The sequence below is a fragment of the Macrobrachium rosenbergii genome, chromosome 4 (assembly GCF_040412425.1).
Source record: "Macrobrachium rosenbergii isolate ZJJX-2024 chromosome 4, ASM4041242v1, whole genome shotgun sequence".
Classification (NCBI taxonomy): Eukaryota; Metazoa; Arthropoda; class Malacostraca; order Decapoda; family Palaemonidae; genus Macrobrachium; species Macrobrachium rosenbergii.
Genome location: NC_089744.1, coordinates 64,268,688 through 64,282,182, shown reverse-complemented (window position 1 = coordinate 64,282,182; position 13,495 = coordinate 64,268,688). Strand labels below are relative to the sequence as shown.

Genomic DNA, 13,495 nt, shown 5'->3' with positions numbered 1-13,495 from the left:
GGGATTTGAGCATTTGTTGTGAAACAGACCTAATTAAAAAAAATGTTTTCCACAAAAACTTATGTATAATAGAAATTGCCACTATTTTTATATTTAGCAAATATTATGACTACACAAAAAGTGAGGCTTTTGGCTGCCTGTAACTCTATGATCTGTGGGGCTCATGTGCAGTGCTACTGGCCAGGAGATGCCCAGTTGGGATTAGTGCTATCAGTGCACCTCACATGGTACATAGTAGGCATTGGCCCTAGCTGCACTCACTTTTTTTGCCTCTTACTTTACCTCCATTCCCACTTTATTTCTTCTATCTTGCTGTCCAACCTCTAATTATTACCTCTAACTGAAACTATGGGGATTTCTCTTAGTTTCATCTTTAAATACTTGTATGCTATATCATTTCATGATTACTTCATCTTGTCCAACCACTCCATCTCCTTCTTTTTGCTGTCTGAAGAAATGAATGGCTGTAACTGTCCTAGTGCTTAGCTTTATAGCATAAATTTTACAATTAATTCCTCTTTTTGCTTTCTTAAGCAGTGAATGGCTGAAACTGCCCCAGTGCTTAGCTTTATAGCATAAATTTTATGATTAATTCATTCAGCCCTCGTAGGGGAGTAGTGCCATGAGTGCACCTCGTGGTGCACTGAAGGTGTTACTTAAGGTTCTTTGCAGTGTCCCTTCAGCCCCTAGCTGCAACTCCTTTCATTCCTTTTACTGTACCTCCATTCCTTTTCTCTTTCTTGCCTTACTTTCCACCCTCTCCTAACAATTGATTTATAGTGCAACTGCAATGTTTTCCTCCTGTTACACCTTTCAGACCTTTTTACTCTCAGTTTCCATTTCTACACTGAATGACCTTATAGGCCCCAGAGCTTCGCCTCTGGCCTAAATTCAGTGTTCTGTTCTATCATATTTTATTCTAATTCATTCGACAGAACAATTTTTTAATTGGGGAAGGAATACCTTGAACATGGGCTGGCATAAGTTGTACATTTGATTGCAAAAAAATTTCATCAAAACAGATGTCTGGTGGGAGCAAGTTTCTTTTGGAACTTGTCAGTTTGATGAGGGTAATGCTGGGCAATCCTTTTCATTCAAGTAACATTTTTTATTTACATTTGTTGTTGTTGTTGTGTGTAGTTTAAAAGAATTAAAATGAATGTATTTTATTTTAATAAAGAATGCATTTTATTTTATTAAAGAAAGGAGGGTTTGTTCTTGTTACTGTGAAGAAGCTATACTATGTGCTGAAGAGATTCGTCTTTAAATTTGTAAACTAACTATGAAGACATGGGTGAATGTTTTTCTTTCACTACAGAGCTAAATTTTTCATCATAGCTCTCAGGTATATGACTGTCTGGAATGTCAAAAAGCTTTTGTACAGAAATGTTTTGTATACTGTGAAACGTCAAAATTTTCTTTTGAAGTTTTGTAAGTTTTGTTAGTTAAACAGGAAGTGGTTATGAATTTTATTTTTTATACTTTCTGTAAAATATAACTGGTACCAGTACATGTATTGAATTTATTTTGTCTCACAATTTGGTAACTATTTTGCATTCATTTGGAAAATTTGGAAGAGGCAAAATATCACTGTATAATAAGCATAACTGTTTCCAATTAGTTATGGATAGCCAAATTACATGTAGACTTTGTGATATTCAAAAGGTCTTCATGTCTTCATGGAAAATTGACATTTCTAGAATGAATGAAAGTTTAGAAGCACATGCTGATGAGTAAGAAAGATAGGAGATTATGTAACCTTAACAAAAATAATGTTACAGAAGCAAAATTTAATTTAGTATCTTGAAAGCTCTAGAAAGAACTAAAATGAGAATAAGGAGAGGGTAAAGTGTTGATGTTCTGTGGAGTGTCTTTTTAAGCTCAAAAGTTTTTATTTTTTTGACTAAAGCAACCAAGTGTGATCTTTCGTATACGAACTGTCTCCTCTAGTGAGAGATTGGCCTCTTTACATGTATGCTCTGAGAAAGTATTGCATCCTTTAGGTGTTCTTGTTTGTGGCTATGAGCTTTCTGATACGCTGTATGTGCTGTCATATTTATTTCCATCAAGACTCTTCTATCCTTGTGATCATTTGGGCAAGTTAGCTCTAACTTTTGTATTTGTTTTGTTTCAAAGTGGAGTCCTCGTCGCACATTTGACCATGTAATGTCGCCTTCCTATTCAAAAGGTTCCACTGGTAAAGAATTTACGGTACTGTATTTAATTAACATTGTTCTCACCAAATGATTGCACTGTCTTTTCTCGTCTTCTTTTAACACTTTTTATTTTCTTTGCACAGTGTATGCATATTATTTAGCGTTTCTTGTGAATTAGGATTGCAGTAAGATTTACTAGTTTTAGGTATACTGTAATTGGGGCATATAGACAATACTGTATTTGCATATACCTGTACAGTACAAGGTTTTTTCTTAATCATATCATATTGTCTCTTCTCCATTTTGCTAGGCTATGAGAGCAAACCGAATAAGTGTCATTGGCTGTGAAGAAGAAATGCAGGATTTGAAAAGGCAGTTAGAGGAAGAAAGTGCCCATCGCAAACAGGTAGAGAGAGAATTAGAACTTCAAATACAAATGAAAGCAGAAAGCGAAATGGCAGCTAAGCTACTGGAAAAGGATATACATGAAAAACAAGACACAATTGTATCATTACGACGTCAGCTTGATGATATTAAAGTCATTAACTTGGAAATGTATAGGAAATTGCAGGTAAGTTACTTTTCATTATCAGTTTTTGTTTTATATATACCTCTGACAGGTAACTGGCTATCAGTGGACTATACTGTACTTAGGTAATTGGTAGGAGGGCAAGAAGGAGATGTTGATTGATATCACAGAAGAAAATACTTTATATTAGTTTGCTTACTGTTGGTATTCAGGTGTAGCATGTTCACCAGTATCACGAAAACATAAAAAAAAAAGAAGCAAAATGTAAAATGTTTGAAAGTAGATTGCTTCGAACTAACTTTATTGTGTGCACTTGACAAACAATTTGGAAAAATTTCACCAAATTACATATACCTCAAATTTTTTTTAAGTTGGGGGGCACCAAACCCTCAGAAAAAGTGAAAATCCACAAATAATCTTTGACCTACTAAACACATTAGTTCTGAAACTGTACAGTGTACAGTAAGGATAACCATGAACTGCATCAGTATTTAACATACAGTTTGGCAAATTATATACAATATATTTTGATTACATGACAGTACAGTACAGTGCATTGCAGTACACTTTCTACTATACAGTGTAGTACAGTATTAACATTAGAGAGAGAGAGAGAGAGAGAGAGAGAGAGAGAGAGAGAGAGAGAGAGAGAGAGAGAGAACTTTCTACTATACAGTGTAGTACAGTATTAACATTAGAGAGAGAGAGAGAGAGAGAGAGAGAGAGAGAGAGAGAGAGAGAGAGAGAGAGAGAGAGAGAGAGAGAGAGAGAGGGGGGGGAAAATATATAAGTGCTGTACCTGTACAATGATACTACAATATACCGTTGTAAAAGCATTACTGTGATATTGAAAATACATGTGTAAAGATATGCTAATATGTATCGACTTCCGCTTGAAGTTCACACTGACGCAGTGATCTTGACTGATGATGATAATGAAAATGATTAAGAAACACAAACACTGATCCAATTCATGCTGTACAGTTATTACCCTTACATATTAAGACACACATTTGACAAATTTTTATTAACTGTACAGCATTATTATTTATTACAGAAGTAGAGGTGATCCATCAGGATTTTCATCTTCTTCATCAATAGTTCCATATAGGAGGAGGATTGGGTGGTCTCGAAGCCTCTGTGATGACAGGGTTGTTAGACGTAGAAGAATGGAAAAGGTGGATGCAATTCTGTTTGTAACTTTTGGGAAATACATTTTTATTTGTTGGACATTTTTCTTTTTCATTTCTGGGCAAATTGATTTATATGGTGTAATGGCTGCTTCTGCTTTTTCTTGTCTTCAAAGATTGAATTATATGGTGCAGTTACTTAGTATCTGCCATGAATCATTAAAAGTCCATACAGTATCATCGGAATACTCCATGACAATGGTGAACTGATGCAATCCCTCTGTGGTATTATCAAATTTAAACTTGTTTTCTGGTACTGCTTCATTTTCTGGTACTGCTTCGTCTTCATCTTGTATTCAGGTCAGCTCCATCAAGTTGCTTTCTGCTAACTCGGTTGTGGTGGTATCAGTTGTGGTGATGTCAATTAAATCTTGAATTTCCCTTAATTCCATATGTTCAAACTGCTCCCCACCTTTCTTTGCCATAGTCTCAGTTTCAGTTTTTTCCTTGGTAAGTTCTGTTGTAAATCCAGTGAAGTCATAGACGCATTGTAGCCAAAGCTTTTTCCAGCCTGACTTAAATGTTTTATACTTGATAGCTTTCTGGGCTTTTTTGAAGATATTCATGACATATGTTGTGTAAAGTGTCCACGTTTATATTTTTATTGTTGGGATCATCGATTATCTTTCACAGCCTGAACAATTCACTTCATGGAGTACTGAGGGTAATGGGCCTTAAACTTCTTATTACCCTATTATTTAGAGGCGGGATTGTTGGCGTGTTAGGACAAGTAGATGACTTTGATGCCTTCTTGGTATTCTGGATGGCCAGGGGCATTGTCCAGAATCAGAGGATCTTAAAAGGCAGTTCTTTACTGTTGAAACCACTCCGGACAAAGTGTTATGTGGTAGTCCATGCTTTCTTGTTACGCATCCAAAAGACTGGCAGTTGGAATTTATCTTTCGCATTAATGCTCATAGATTAGCAGCTTACAAATCAACGCTGCCTTGATCATAAGCCCAGTGGCTTTAGTACAAAGCAGCAGCATCAGTCTGTCTTCTTTTCCAAGACCAGATGCTTGACTTTTTTTGTGGAGTTTTTTTATAGAACAGTGGTTTCATTGGTATTGGATACCTGCTCTGGTAAATGTTCTTGCTCTGTAAATATCTTGATAGTGCAGCTGCTTCTTGGTCAGCAAAAGTTGATTCTGTTGTAATCTTTACTTTTTGCAGTCCAAACCTCCAGCTGAAATTACCAAACCAACCTTTGTTGGCTTTGAAGTCTGCAGAGCTAGAGCTCAGGTTTTTTTACTCTCCTTGCTGATTCATACAACAAGCTGGCTTTTTCACAAATCAGTTTGGATCTGTTGAGATGCCTTTTTTATGTCCATCCTACACCAACAGAAAAGTAGTTATTTCTATATGAAAGACAGAGCATTTTATATATGATGCAGTATTTTTTTTACCAGCTTGTACAGCTGCATCAACTGCTACTTAAACTGATGCCTGTGCATGCACCTCAATGTTGACCCATTAATGCCATAATGGTGGGCAACTGCAGAAGATGAGTCTACAATACACAGAAAATCTAGCACTTTCTATGGTCTCTCAGGATCACTTTCAGTAGCACAAGGAGCTTTATGTTTTGGTTCATGATTGAATTCAAGATTTTACAGCTATACCACACTAAAGATCCAGGAACTACAAAAACTAATATTGACGACTGTGTGAAACAAACATGTTAGTGAGGCTGAGAGCTGAGACAAAGATATTGGTATAACCTAGTGAAGCACAGGGACCCACAGGTCTTTTGTGTAATATAATTAAAAAATGTAACTATTTTTATGAGTAAGTATTCATATTAGTTTAGAAATGACATCTGGTACATGTCCTCCTAAACTGAAGCTTCGTAAAAGGCCAAAAGGAAAATTAAACATTGAGAATGCTGGAAATTAAGTAGATCAAAATTGAATGAAGAATTATCTATTGCCATATTGACTTGAATCATGGTAAGACAATGAAACCATATCCAAAAGATTTTGTTTATTTGATGATAAAGCTTTAAGAAGATTACTAGGAGTCAGGTGGCATGATGAATTTAGAAATTATACCATAAAGGAAATTACATAAGATCCAATTGTTGGTGAGATAAGGATGAAAAGATGAAGGTGGCTTGAACACAGAGAACACAATCAGCACACAAGAGCAGTCCGAAGTCTGGAGCAAAGGACAGACCTACTGAAGACATACCTTCAGTATAAGTAACTCTGCCTTCCAGGGCATGCAGGTCACAAATCTGCCTTGAAGAGGAGGCTAGCAGGAAGGGAATTTTTATGGTTAAGTGAAAAACGACAGTTTTGAAGCATCCTGAGAACTAAGGAGAGGTCCCTCTTAGGAAGTTGGATCAATCTCAGAGGTAGCTCCTTCCAAAGTAGTGAAAGAGCCATCTCAGATCCCTTGAAGCCATCATTTTAATACCTTGGAATTCCAGCATTTGTGAGAGGACTACCCTGTAACTTGATTATGGAAATTTGAAGCTTTTTCCAGAGGGATAAATAGAGGAAAATCTACAGTAATGGGAATAGACCATTGTCTGGAATGATGTCCTCATTAAACCACCAATAAAATCTCCTCCTCCTCTTGGGCTGGTGAAGGTTGAAGATTGAGGATCAGCAGGTATGGGTGATGGCTGCAGCAGTAACTTGTAAAAAAGTCTCATTCTCTGAGGACTCTCTTGATAATCTCCAGACATGAAGATGCTGGGTGCAAGGATCTTTGTGGAACTTGAGGAAGCATGGAAGCTTCAGAAGCTCCTCCAAAGTGACATGCTCCAGGGATGGACCACTAGAAGATAAGAAAGGTTTGCAAATAGTCCTGTTGCAACCATAGCAATGCAGTCAACATCATCTTTGTGTGTGGAAGCCATAACCTTTGCTAGCACATGCCCATCTAGGCCAAATGGAGGAAAGAAGTGAGCCTCCAGGCTCTCCCTTGCTTGCATCATGAAATCCATCCTCCTGGCCACTGGTTCTGGCTGTGCTGAGCAATAAACTGAAAACATGGTGTAGGCTCATCATGACTATTTTCCTTTTGGCTATGCCCCAGTGTCACTATAGAACCTTGAAGACTTCCAGATAGAGTGACTTCTCTGGCATTGCTTTATTTCTCTCTGCTGAGGCCATCTGCAGTGTTATTTTGCCTTCTTAATCATGACTGCTAATGATTTCAAAACTTGGCCTCAGCTTACATAAAGATTTCCATCACTACATGACACGGTGGTTTAGATCTTGTTCCTTCTTGGTTTCTGAGGTGGGATATGGTTTTGAAGTTGTTTGTCATTACCCCCAACACCTTTTCCTTTTATTGATACAAAAATGTTTGGAGAGCCAAGGGTGCAGTCTTCAGTTCCTGGAAGTTGTGCTACTTCCTACCAGGTTCCCATTGCTCGCTGAACAAGGGGTTTGCCTCCTAATTGTTCATCTGTGCTTCCATAAACAGAACTTCTGGCTTCCAAGGAAATGGAAGTTTTCCTACTTAAAAATTGCTAGGATCCTGCCACCACTGGAGATCTAGTAGCGCTGTACTCAGAGACTATGATTGGTTACGCACTTGGGACAGTCGCAACCAACCCAAATTTGAGAGCTGCAGCACGAGGGACCTCATCCCAAAGCAGCTATGGGTAACAAGTTTCAATCAGGTAAAATATGTCTTATCATCGACTGCTACAGCTTGGCTGGAGTACTTGGCTAGTGCTCAAATCTGGGTACGAGTCTCTTAATCCTGTCTCCTGAAGGAGAGATACTGCTGTGTGTTGATCTCCAGTATCCAGATACATGTTCTTTGTGTATGGAATGAAGTCTGACTTCTTCCAGTTTATTTGCAGGTCCAGCTTATTTTTTAAGATGGTCAAGGTTCTGCATGTTCTGTTGCTGTCTCTGCAAAAACCAGTAAGTCTTGTAGATACAGTATCCTCTCAGTCTTATGCCAGACCAATGCATGTAGTCAGCCACTTGTGCCAAAATATGACTGAAGACCTGCAGAGAGTTATTGTTAGGCAAAAACAGAGCATGAAATTGAAATATAATGGACATATCCCGATGTGAAAGTTCATATGGAGTTCCAAGGAGGTCCAAGGTTCCCAAGAAATCTCAAATCTCGATAGGCTGCCTCACTGGCTCCACTTCTGTTGATGATCAGGTGCAAACCTTTTTTTACCTCCATCACAAAACATATGACTGAAAGCCTGCAATCCATCTGTCCCTGTCTTTGTCATCATCTTCACTTTGTAGTTCAAGTCTTTGAAACTCTTGGGGTTGCCTCTGTAGGCATAGGGTGTGATGCAAGGAGTAAATTTATTTCCAGAAATAGGAAGAGGAGTCTGTAACCAGCATTACCCATGTGCACTGACCACATCTCATCTCTTATCTCCTGCCATGGTCTCCAGAATATCTGAAGACTAGCCACCACTAAGAGAAGAATTGTCCAAGGATGGACAATGACTTCAATCATCTCCATCCTCCTAAAGCTGGAAATTTGTTTTTCCTCAGCCAAAAGGGTGACTGCTGTCTTCTTGATATTGTGTGTCTGGAAGGATTAGCAGGATACAACTTTTTGAGGGAGTAGATGGAGTCCTGTGCTGCCTAGGTCTGCTTGAAGAAGAGGGGGAAGTATGGTTGAGCTTGGCTGTAGTTGAAGGTTGCTCTGAAGTTAATGCACCCAGGTTTGTTATTGCTACCCTGATTGCTGTAATTGTTAGCTCATCATATAATTCCTTGATTAGCTTCTTTGGTAACTAGTGCAGATTGAGGAGATAGAGGTCCTTACATCTTCAGTGTCTGAACAGGACAACAGGTCATAAATGTCCCTTGTATATGTGTCATGCTTCTTCAGTGTAAAGTGTATGTAAATTTACATCATCCTTGTATGCAGGGTTGAGGATGTTCCAAATAAATACACTGTCCTCTTGAAATTTGCTGCCACCATTGCCAGAAAGAACTTTTGCCAATTGATTATGGCAAGAAATTCTTGGAGAAACTTTCCATCAACTCAGCTCATCAGGAACAGGATTATTGGTGACCAAATGGTGGAAGCTTGAGTTCTCTTGGCTCTACCTTCCATGGAAGAGGGCATGATGTGAGGAAACGTGGATGTAGTAAAATATCCTAGGAAACGTGGATGTAGTAAAATATCCTAAGTTTATGGTCTTGGAGGTGGGTATTCAGAGCAGCTATTGGATGATCATAGTCCCTTGAAATCCCTCTTTTTTTTTTTTCCCATCCACTGTCTGACTTGTGTCAGGATGTTCTTTTTTATGGTGGCCTATGAGAGGTTATACGTTTTTCTGTTGGGTATATTGAGTAGCCATCCAGCTTCACCTCTACTGCAAAAACTTATTTATTAGTAGTATGGTTGTTGCAAGGTCTAAGACCAGCCCTTAACCTCCACAGAGGACACCTCTTGCATTGCCCCAGCTGCTGATGTGTTGGTTTCTTCTTAGAATTCAACCAGATGAACAGTGTCTCAATATGAGCAGAAATGGATGTGTCATAAGAGTGGTTGGTTGGCAACCTCTCCAGGATTGTAGGGGACAGGGACATAATATGTAGCAAAGAATGCTTCCTCTAATGCCAGCTAAGTAAGGAAGGGGAGGAGGAGCTCCCAAAGGTCCTCCCTGCTCAAGCATGGACCGTCTTGTGTAATAAGCTGCTAGTAAAAGTTTTCCCTTTTGACACCAGCAACAGAGGTGACTAGGTCAAAATGATGGAGGAAAATAAGTATCTTTGCAGTCACAATCATTGAGTGAGTTTTCATTAATACTCATGCTGTAGTGGAAATCTGTAGTGCTTATTGATGCTGCTGTTCAGCAAATCTGGTTGCTCTCAGTATGAAAAGAAGATGAGGGATCAATTGTAAAAGTGAAAAATGTATGTTAAAGTACAACTCATGAATACTTAACAAGTGAGAGACCATCCGTTGATGGTCCACGTCATAACTGCTTATGTTAGGAACCAGAAACCTACCAGAAGCAGACATCCACACCTGAGAACAGTATTCTAGTAACAGAAGGACAGATGACCTAAAACAGGTTGCATTTATTTTATCACTGCTATAAGTAATTGAGGCCTTATGTACAATACTTAACATCCATGCAGCATTTGCTTACACTTTCATTAGATGTTTCTCAAAAGTAAGATGTGAGTCTAAAGTTATGCCAAGTTTAATTAAAGCTTCGACTCATTCAGCAGAGTCCTATCCACTTGAAGGGAAGAGTAGGGTGGAAATTAGTATAAGATCTAGTTATCAATAGGGTTTTTGTTTTGCTGGAGCTCACCCTCTTATCCCTCCAACTGCACCATTCACTAATCTCCTCCATGTGACAATTTAGACTAAGGGCAACTTCATTTCTCATGAGTGGAGACTTGGCTACAACAAATGTTTCATCATTGGCATACCGGACAACCTTGTTTTCCAGGCCAGCAATCATATCACTGGTACAGGTGTTGCCCTACTTACGATGGGGTTAGGTTCCAAAAAACCCATCGTTTGTTGAAAAAATCGTATCTTGAATATGGCCTAGCCTACACTAGGGTAATCAGTACCATCTATACATATTTGGTAGCCTAGCCTACACTACGCAGTATACTCTATACATACACAGTACAGTATAGTAATTATTAGTGTCAGCTAATTCTGCAGGTTCAATGCAGATTGACTTATGATAATTCAGTATAAAGAGAAATTGAATAACAAACAAGTCTAAGCCTACACTTTGGTATATCATATAAGGTAGCCTAGCCTACATTATACTGTACTCTATTTTCACATATTAATACCGTATTATATAAACATCAGAATAAAGATGTACATCTTTTACATGGATCTTTTAAAAAGTTATGCTTTACTACACTGTATCTAGTTGTATATAATCTCATATTGCATTTGCATTATAAACTGCGATCGTAGCGATAAAAAGTTTTGGTTTGGGAATCGATCACGCGGTGTTTATTTTCTTGCTTCTAGTTAGCGTAAATGAATCTCTAGATACTTTATTTATATGGGACAAGGATATTTTTCATTATTTGAAGTGTCTTTAAGTCGAAATATAACTTAAATATGTCTCGTTGTGAAATTAATTTAGTTATTTTTTTTCGTTAATAGATGACGTTGGCGGCTGGCCGTTTGGGGGCATGTTCGTCTTGTGTAAAAAGAATCAAGATTCTGTTCGCTATTTTCTCTTGATTTCATTATCATAATACGAGCTTTACGTATTTATCTTTTATTGGCGTGAAAACAGCAGTAATGTGTGTTCTTTCATGCCCAGTAGTTATGATTAAAATACTTTCTCTCCAATTTTATTTATGGTCGAGTTTCATTCATGTTGCCACTGCACGATAATTTATAGTCATTAGTAGGTTGAACATTGTTTTATGAGCTTCAACTACAACTTGCAGCTTAAATTTAATGTAGCAGTACATTTCCTTGCCGATCGTTTCTCCAAAGCAGATAAGGGTATAATGTAAAAATATATCAGTCCTGTTGTACTTAATGTCATTTTTTAATGTAAGTACAGTCATTTTTTAACCATACGATGGTTGAAATACAAGCAAAACAGTTGTTATCCTCTTCGGTTATTAGCAAAACAACAGTTTCTTGTTCGGTTGTTTATGGCTGTACGCATTTTCGCAAGAGTATAAGGTTACAATACTTTTATCATTCTCTTAATTTTTTAACTAGAAGATAGAATAAAGAGATAGAGGAAAAGAAGTTGGTCTCTCTTGCTGCCTGATTGTACACTGTTGCCTGCGCCCGGACGAAATTTAAAAATATTTTCTAAATATTGTCGTATCGGTATTAATTGCTAACCCCATCGCAAACTCGAATTATCGTAAGATGAATTATCATAACTCGAGCACTACCTGTATACACTAAAAATAATATACCTTTAATAGACCTTGCCCCCACACACACAAAGATTTGGATGAAAGGTTTATTAGATTATTAATGTGGAGATACCGTAGTGGAGTAAAAATTAATAGCTACTTGTTTAGTATAAAATCATCTTTGCACATCATGTCATTCGTAGTTCATATAGTACTTTTTTGTTACTCTTATTATGTCTACTTTTATTGTTCCATTTATTAGTACAATATTTTTAACAGATTACAAAACCCTCCACCAAACTTAGAATGAAATAATGATACTAAAAAAGAAATAGAAGAAAGAGCAAGACAGATTTTCACAAAATAGCCACACTAGCTCTGGAGTATTGTGTAGGCTGTATTGTCTGGTCTTCTTAACAGATTTTTTACTTATCAAGAAGCCATACCTGCAAAGCTCCCATTAGTTGATGACCCAGTGTATCTGCATTGTGCACCAAAACAGAGAAGAGCTAAATTTTCATACACAACATAAAGTTATAAACAAATATTTAAAGAAAGCATGCTGGACAAAACCTGTAAGTAACATTGGTTACCAGTACCCATTTTAAAAGAAGGGATGGAAGAAGGAATAAGGTTATTGATGATAAGTGAGTGAAAGTTATGGAAAAGAGGAATATAAATGAAGAAAGATTTCTAAATTTCAGAGGCAAAAGCTTAGGAGTTTCTTGTTGGCATAACGACTTCACAAATATATAAGCATTTAGGAGAGAAGATGTATATGCATGAGCAGTCAGTCTTAGCTGTTCAGCTTCATGTGGTTGCATGACATAAGAATATATTCCTGGGTACTTTTGGACAGCAAACAAATGCTGTTATGTGATTGATAGGTTTGTGATGAAAAAGATCGTCAATTAGGCTAGATATGAATTAATCTTAGTATTAGATCTGTTCATCCTTTAGTTAAATGATAGGTCTTGTGCTCCAGTAACACCTGTTCTGCTGGTTTGTGTAAGCATGTCTTGTTATGCTTTCCCTCGCAGCACATTGGAACAAATTATTAAGGGGAACAGTCTGCAGTTTGCATTTCCAGTGTATGGACTGTTTTGAGCTTTGTGTGCTTGATATCCTTTCATTTTTCACATACAGTATTGTGAGCCTTTCATGTGTAAGTACTTCTGTATCTTCCTTTAGACTGTTGTGATCACTACCAATAAGGTGCTTGTGCTTACTATCTGATATTTATGGAAAAATAAATATGGTTAATCAAGATGTCTTTCTAAGAACAAAACTTACTTCAGGATGGTTTGGAGTTTGTTTCAATAAAGGTGAGGATAATATTGATTCATATCTTAATGGTTTTTAAAACTGACTGGAATTAACACTTGCAAAGAAGAAAAAAATTCGTTTTTTTTTTACCATTTTATTAGAGATTCATTTACTAAGTAAGACCATTACTCTAAAATTTTTAAAACTTTTGTTTGGAAATTGAAGGAGCTACAACTTCACTTTACAGTGGAAAAGTCATTTATAGGAATACTGTATATTAAAAATCATCCATTACTGTGTCTTGTTACCAATCTTCAGGTTGGACTTTAAACATTAGTGTATTGTATATTGTTGAACAAGTTAAATCTAAAAAGAAATAACAAGGTTAAGTGACTCAGTGCCCACCAGACAAGAAAATATGTAAATAATATGCTGTATTCTTTTATTTTAACTAAACTTCTTACTTGTCAGTAGTGAATTAGTTACACTCTTACCTTTTTATTGCCAGGTATGCTAATTGAGATTCCAATACTTT

The 13,495-nt window shown here is 37.1% G+C and overlaps 1 protein-coding gene across 7 annotated transcripts in view; it reads left to right on the top strand.

Moving 5' to 3' along the window:
* Positions 1-13,495, top strand: part of LOC136835256 (RUN and FYVE domain-containing protein 2-like) — a 126,638-nt gene that overhangs the window by 76,851 nt on the left and 36,292 nt on the right. For 4 of the 7 annotated variants that reach the window (XM_067098590.1, XM_067098571.1, XM_067098581.1 and 1 more), the window contains exon 8: positions 2,467-2,727. In XM_067098590.1, coding sequence (XP_066954691.1) covers positions 2,467-2,727 — 261 coding nt within the window. Of the gene's footprint in view, positions 1-2,136; positions 2,212-2,466; positions 2,728-13,495 lie in introns of all 7 variants that reach the window. The other 3 variants (XM_067098546.1, XM_067098540.1, XM_067098552.1) reach the window with 1 other exon arrangement.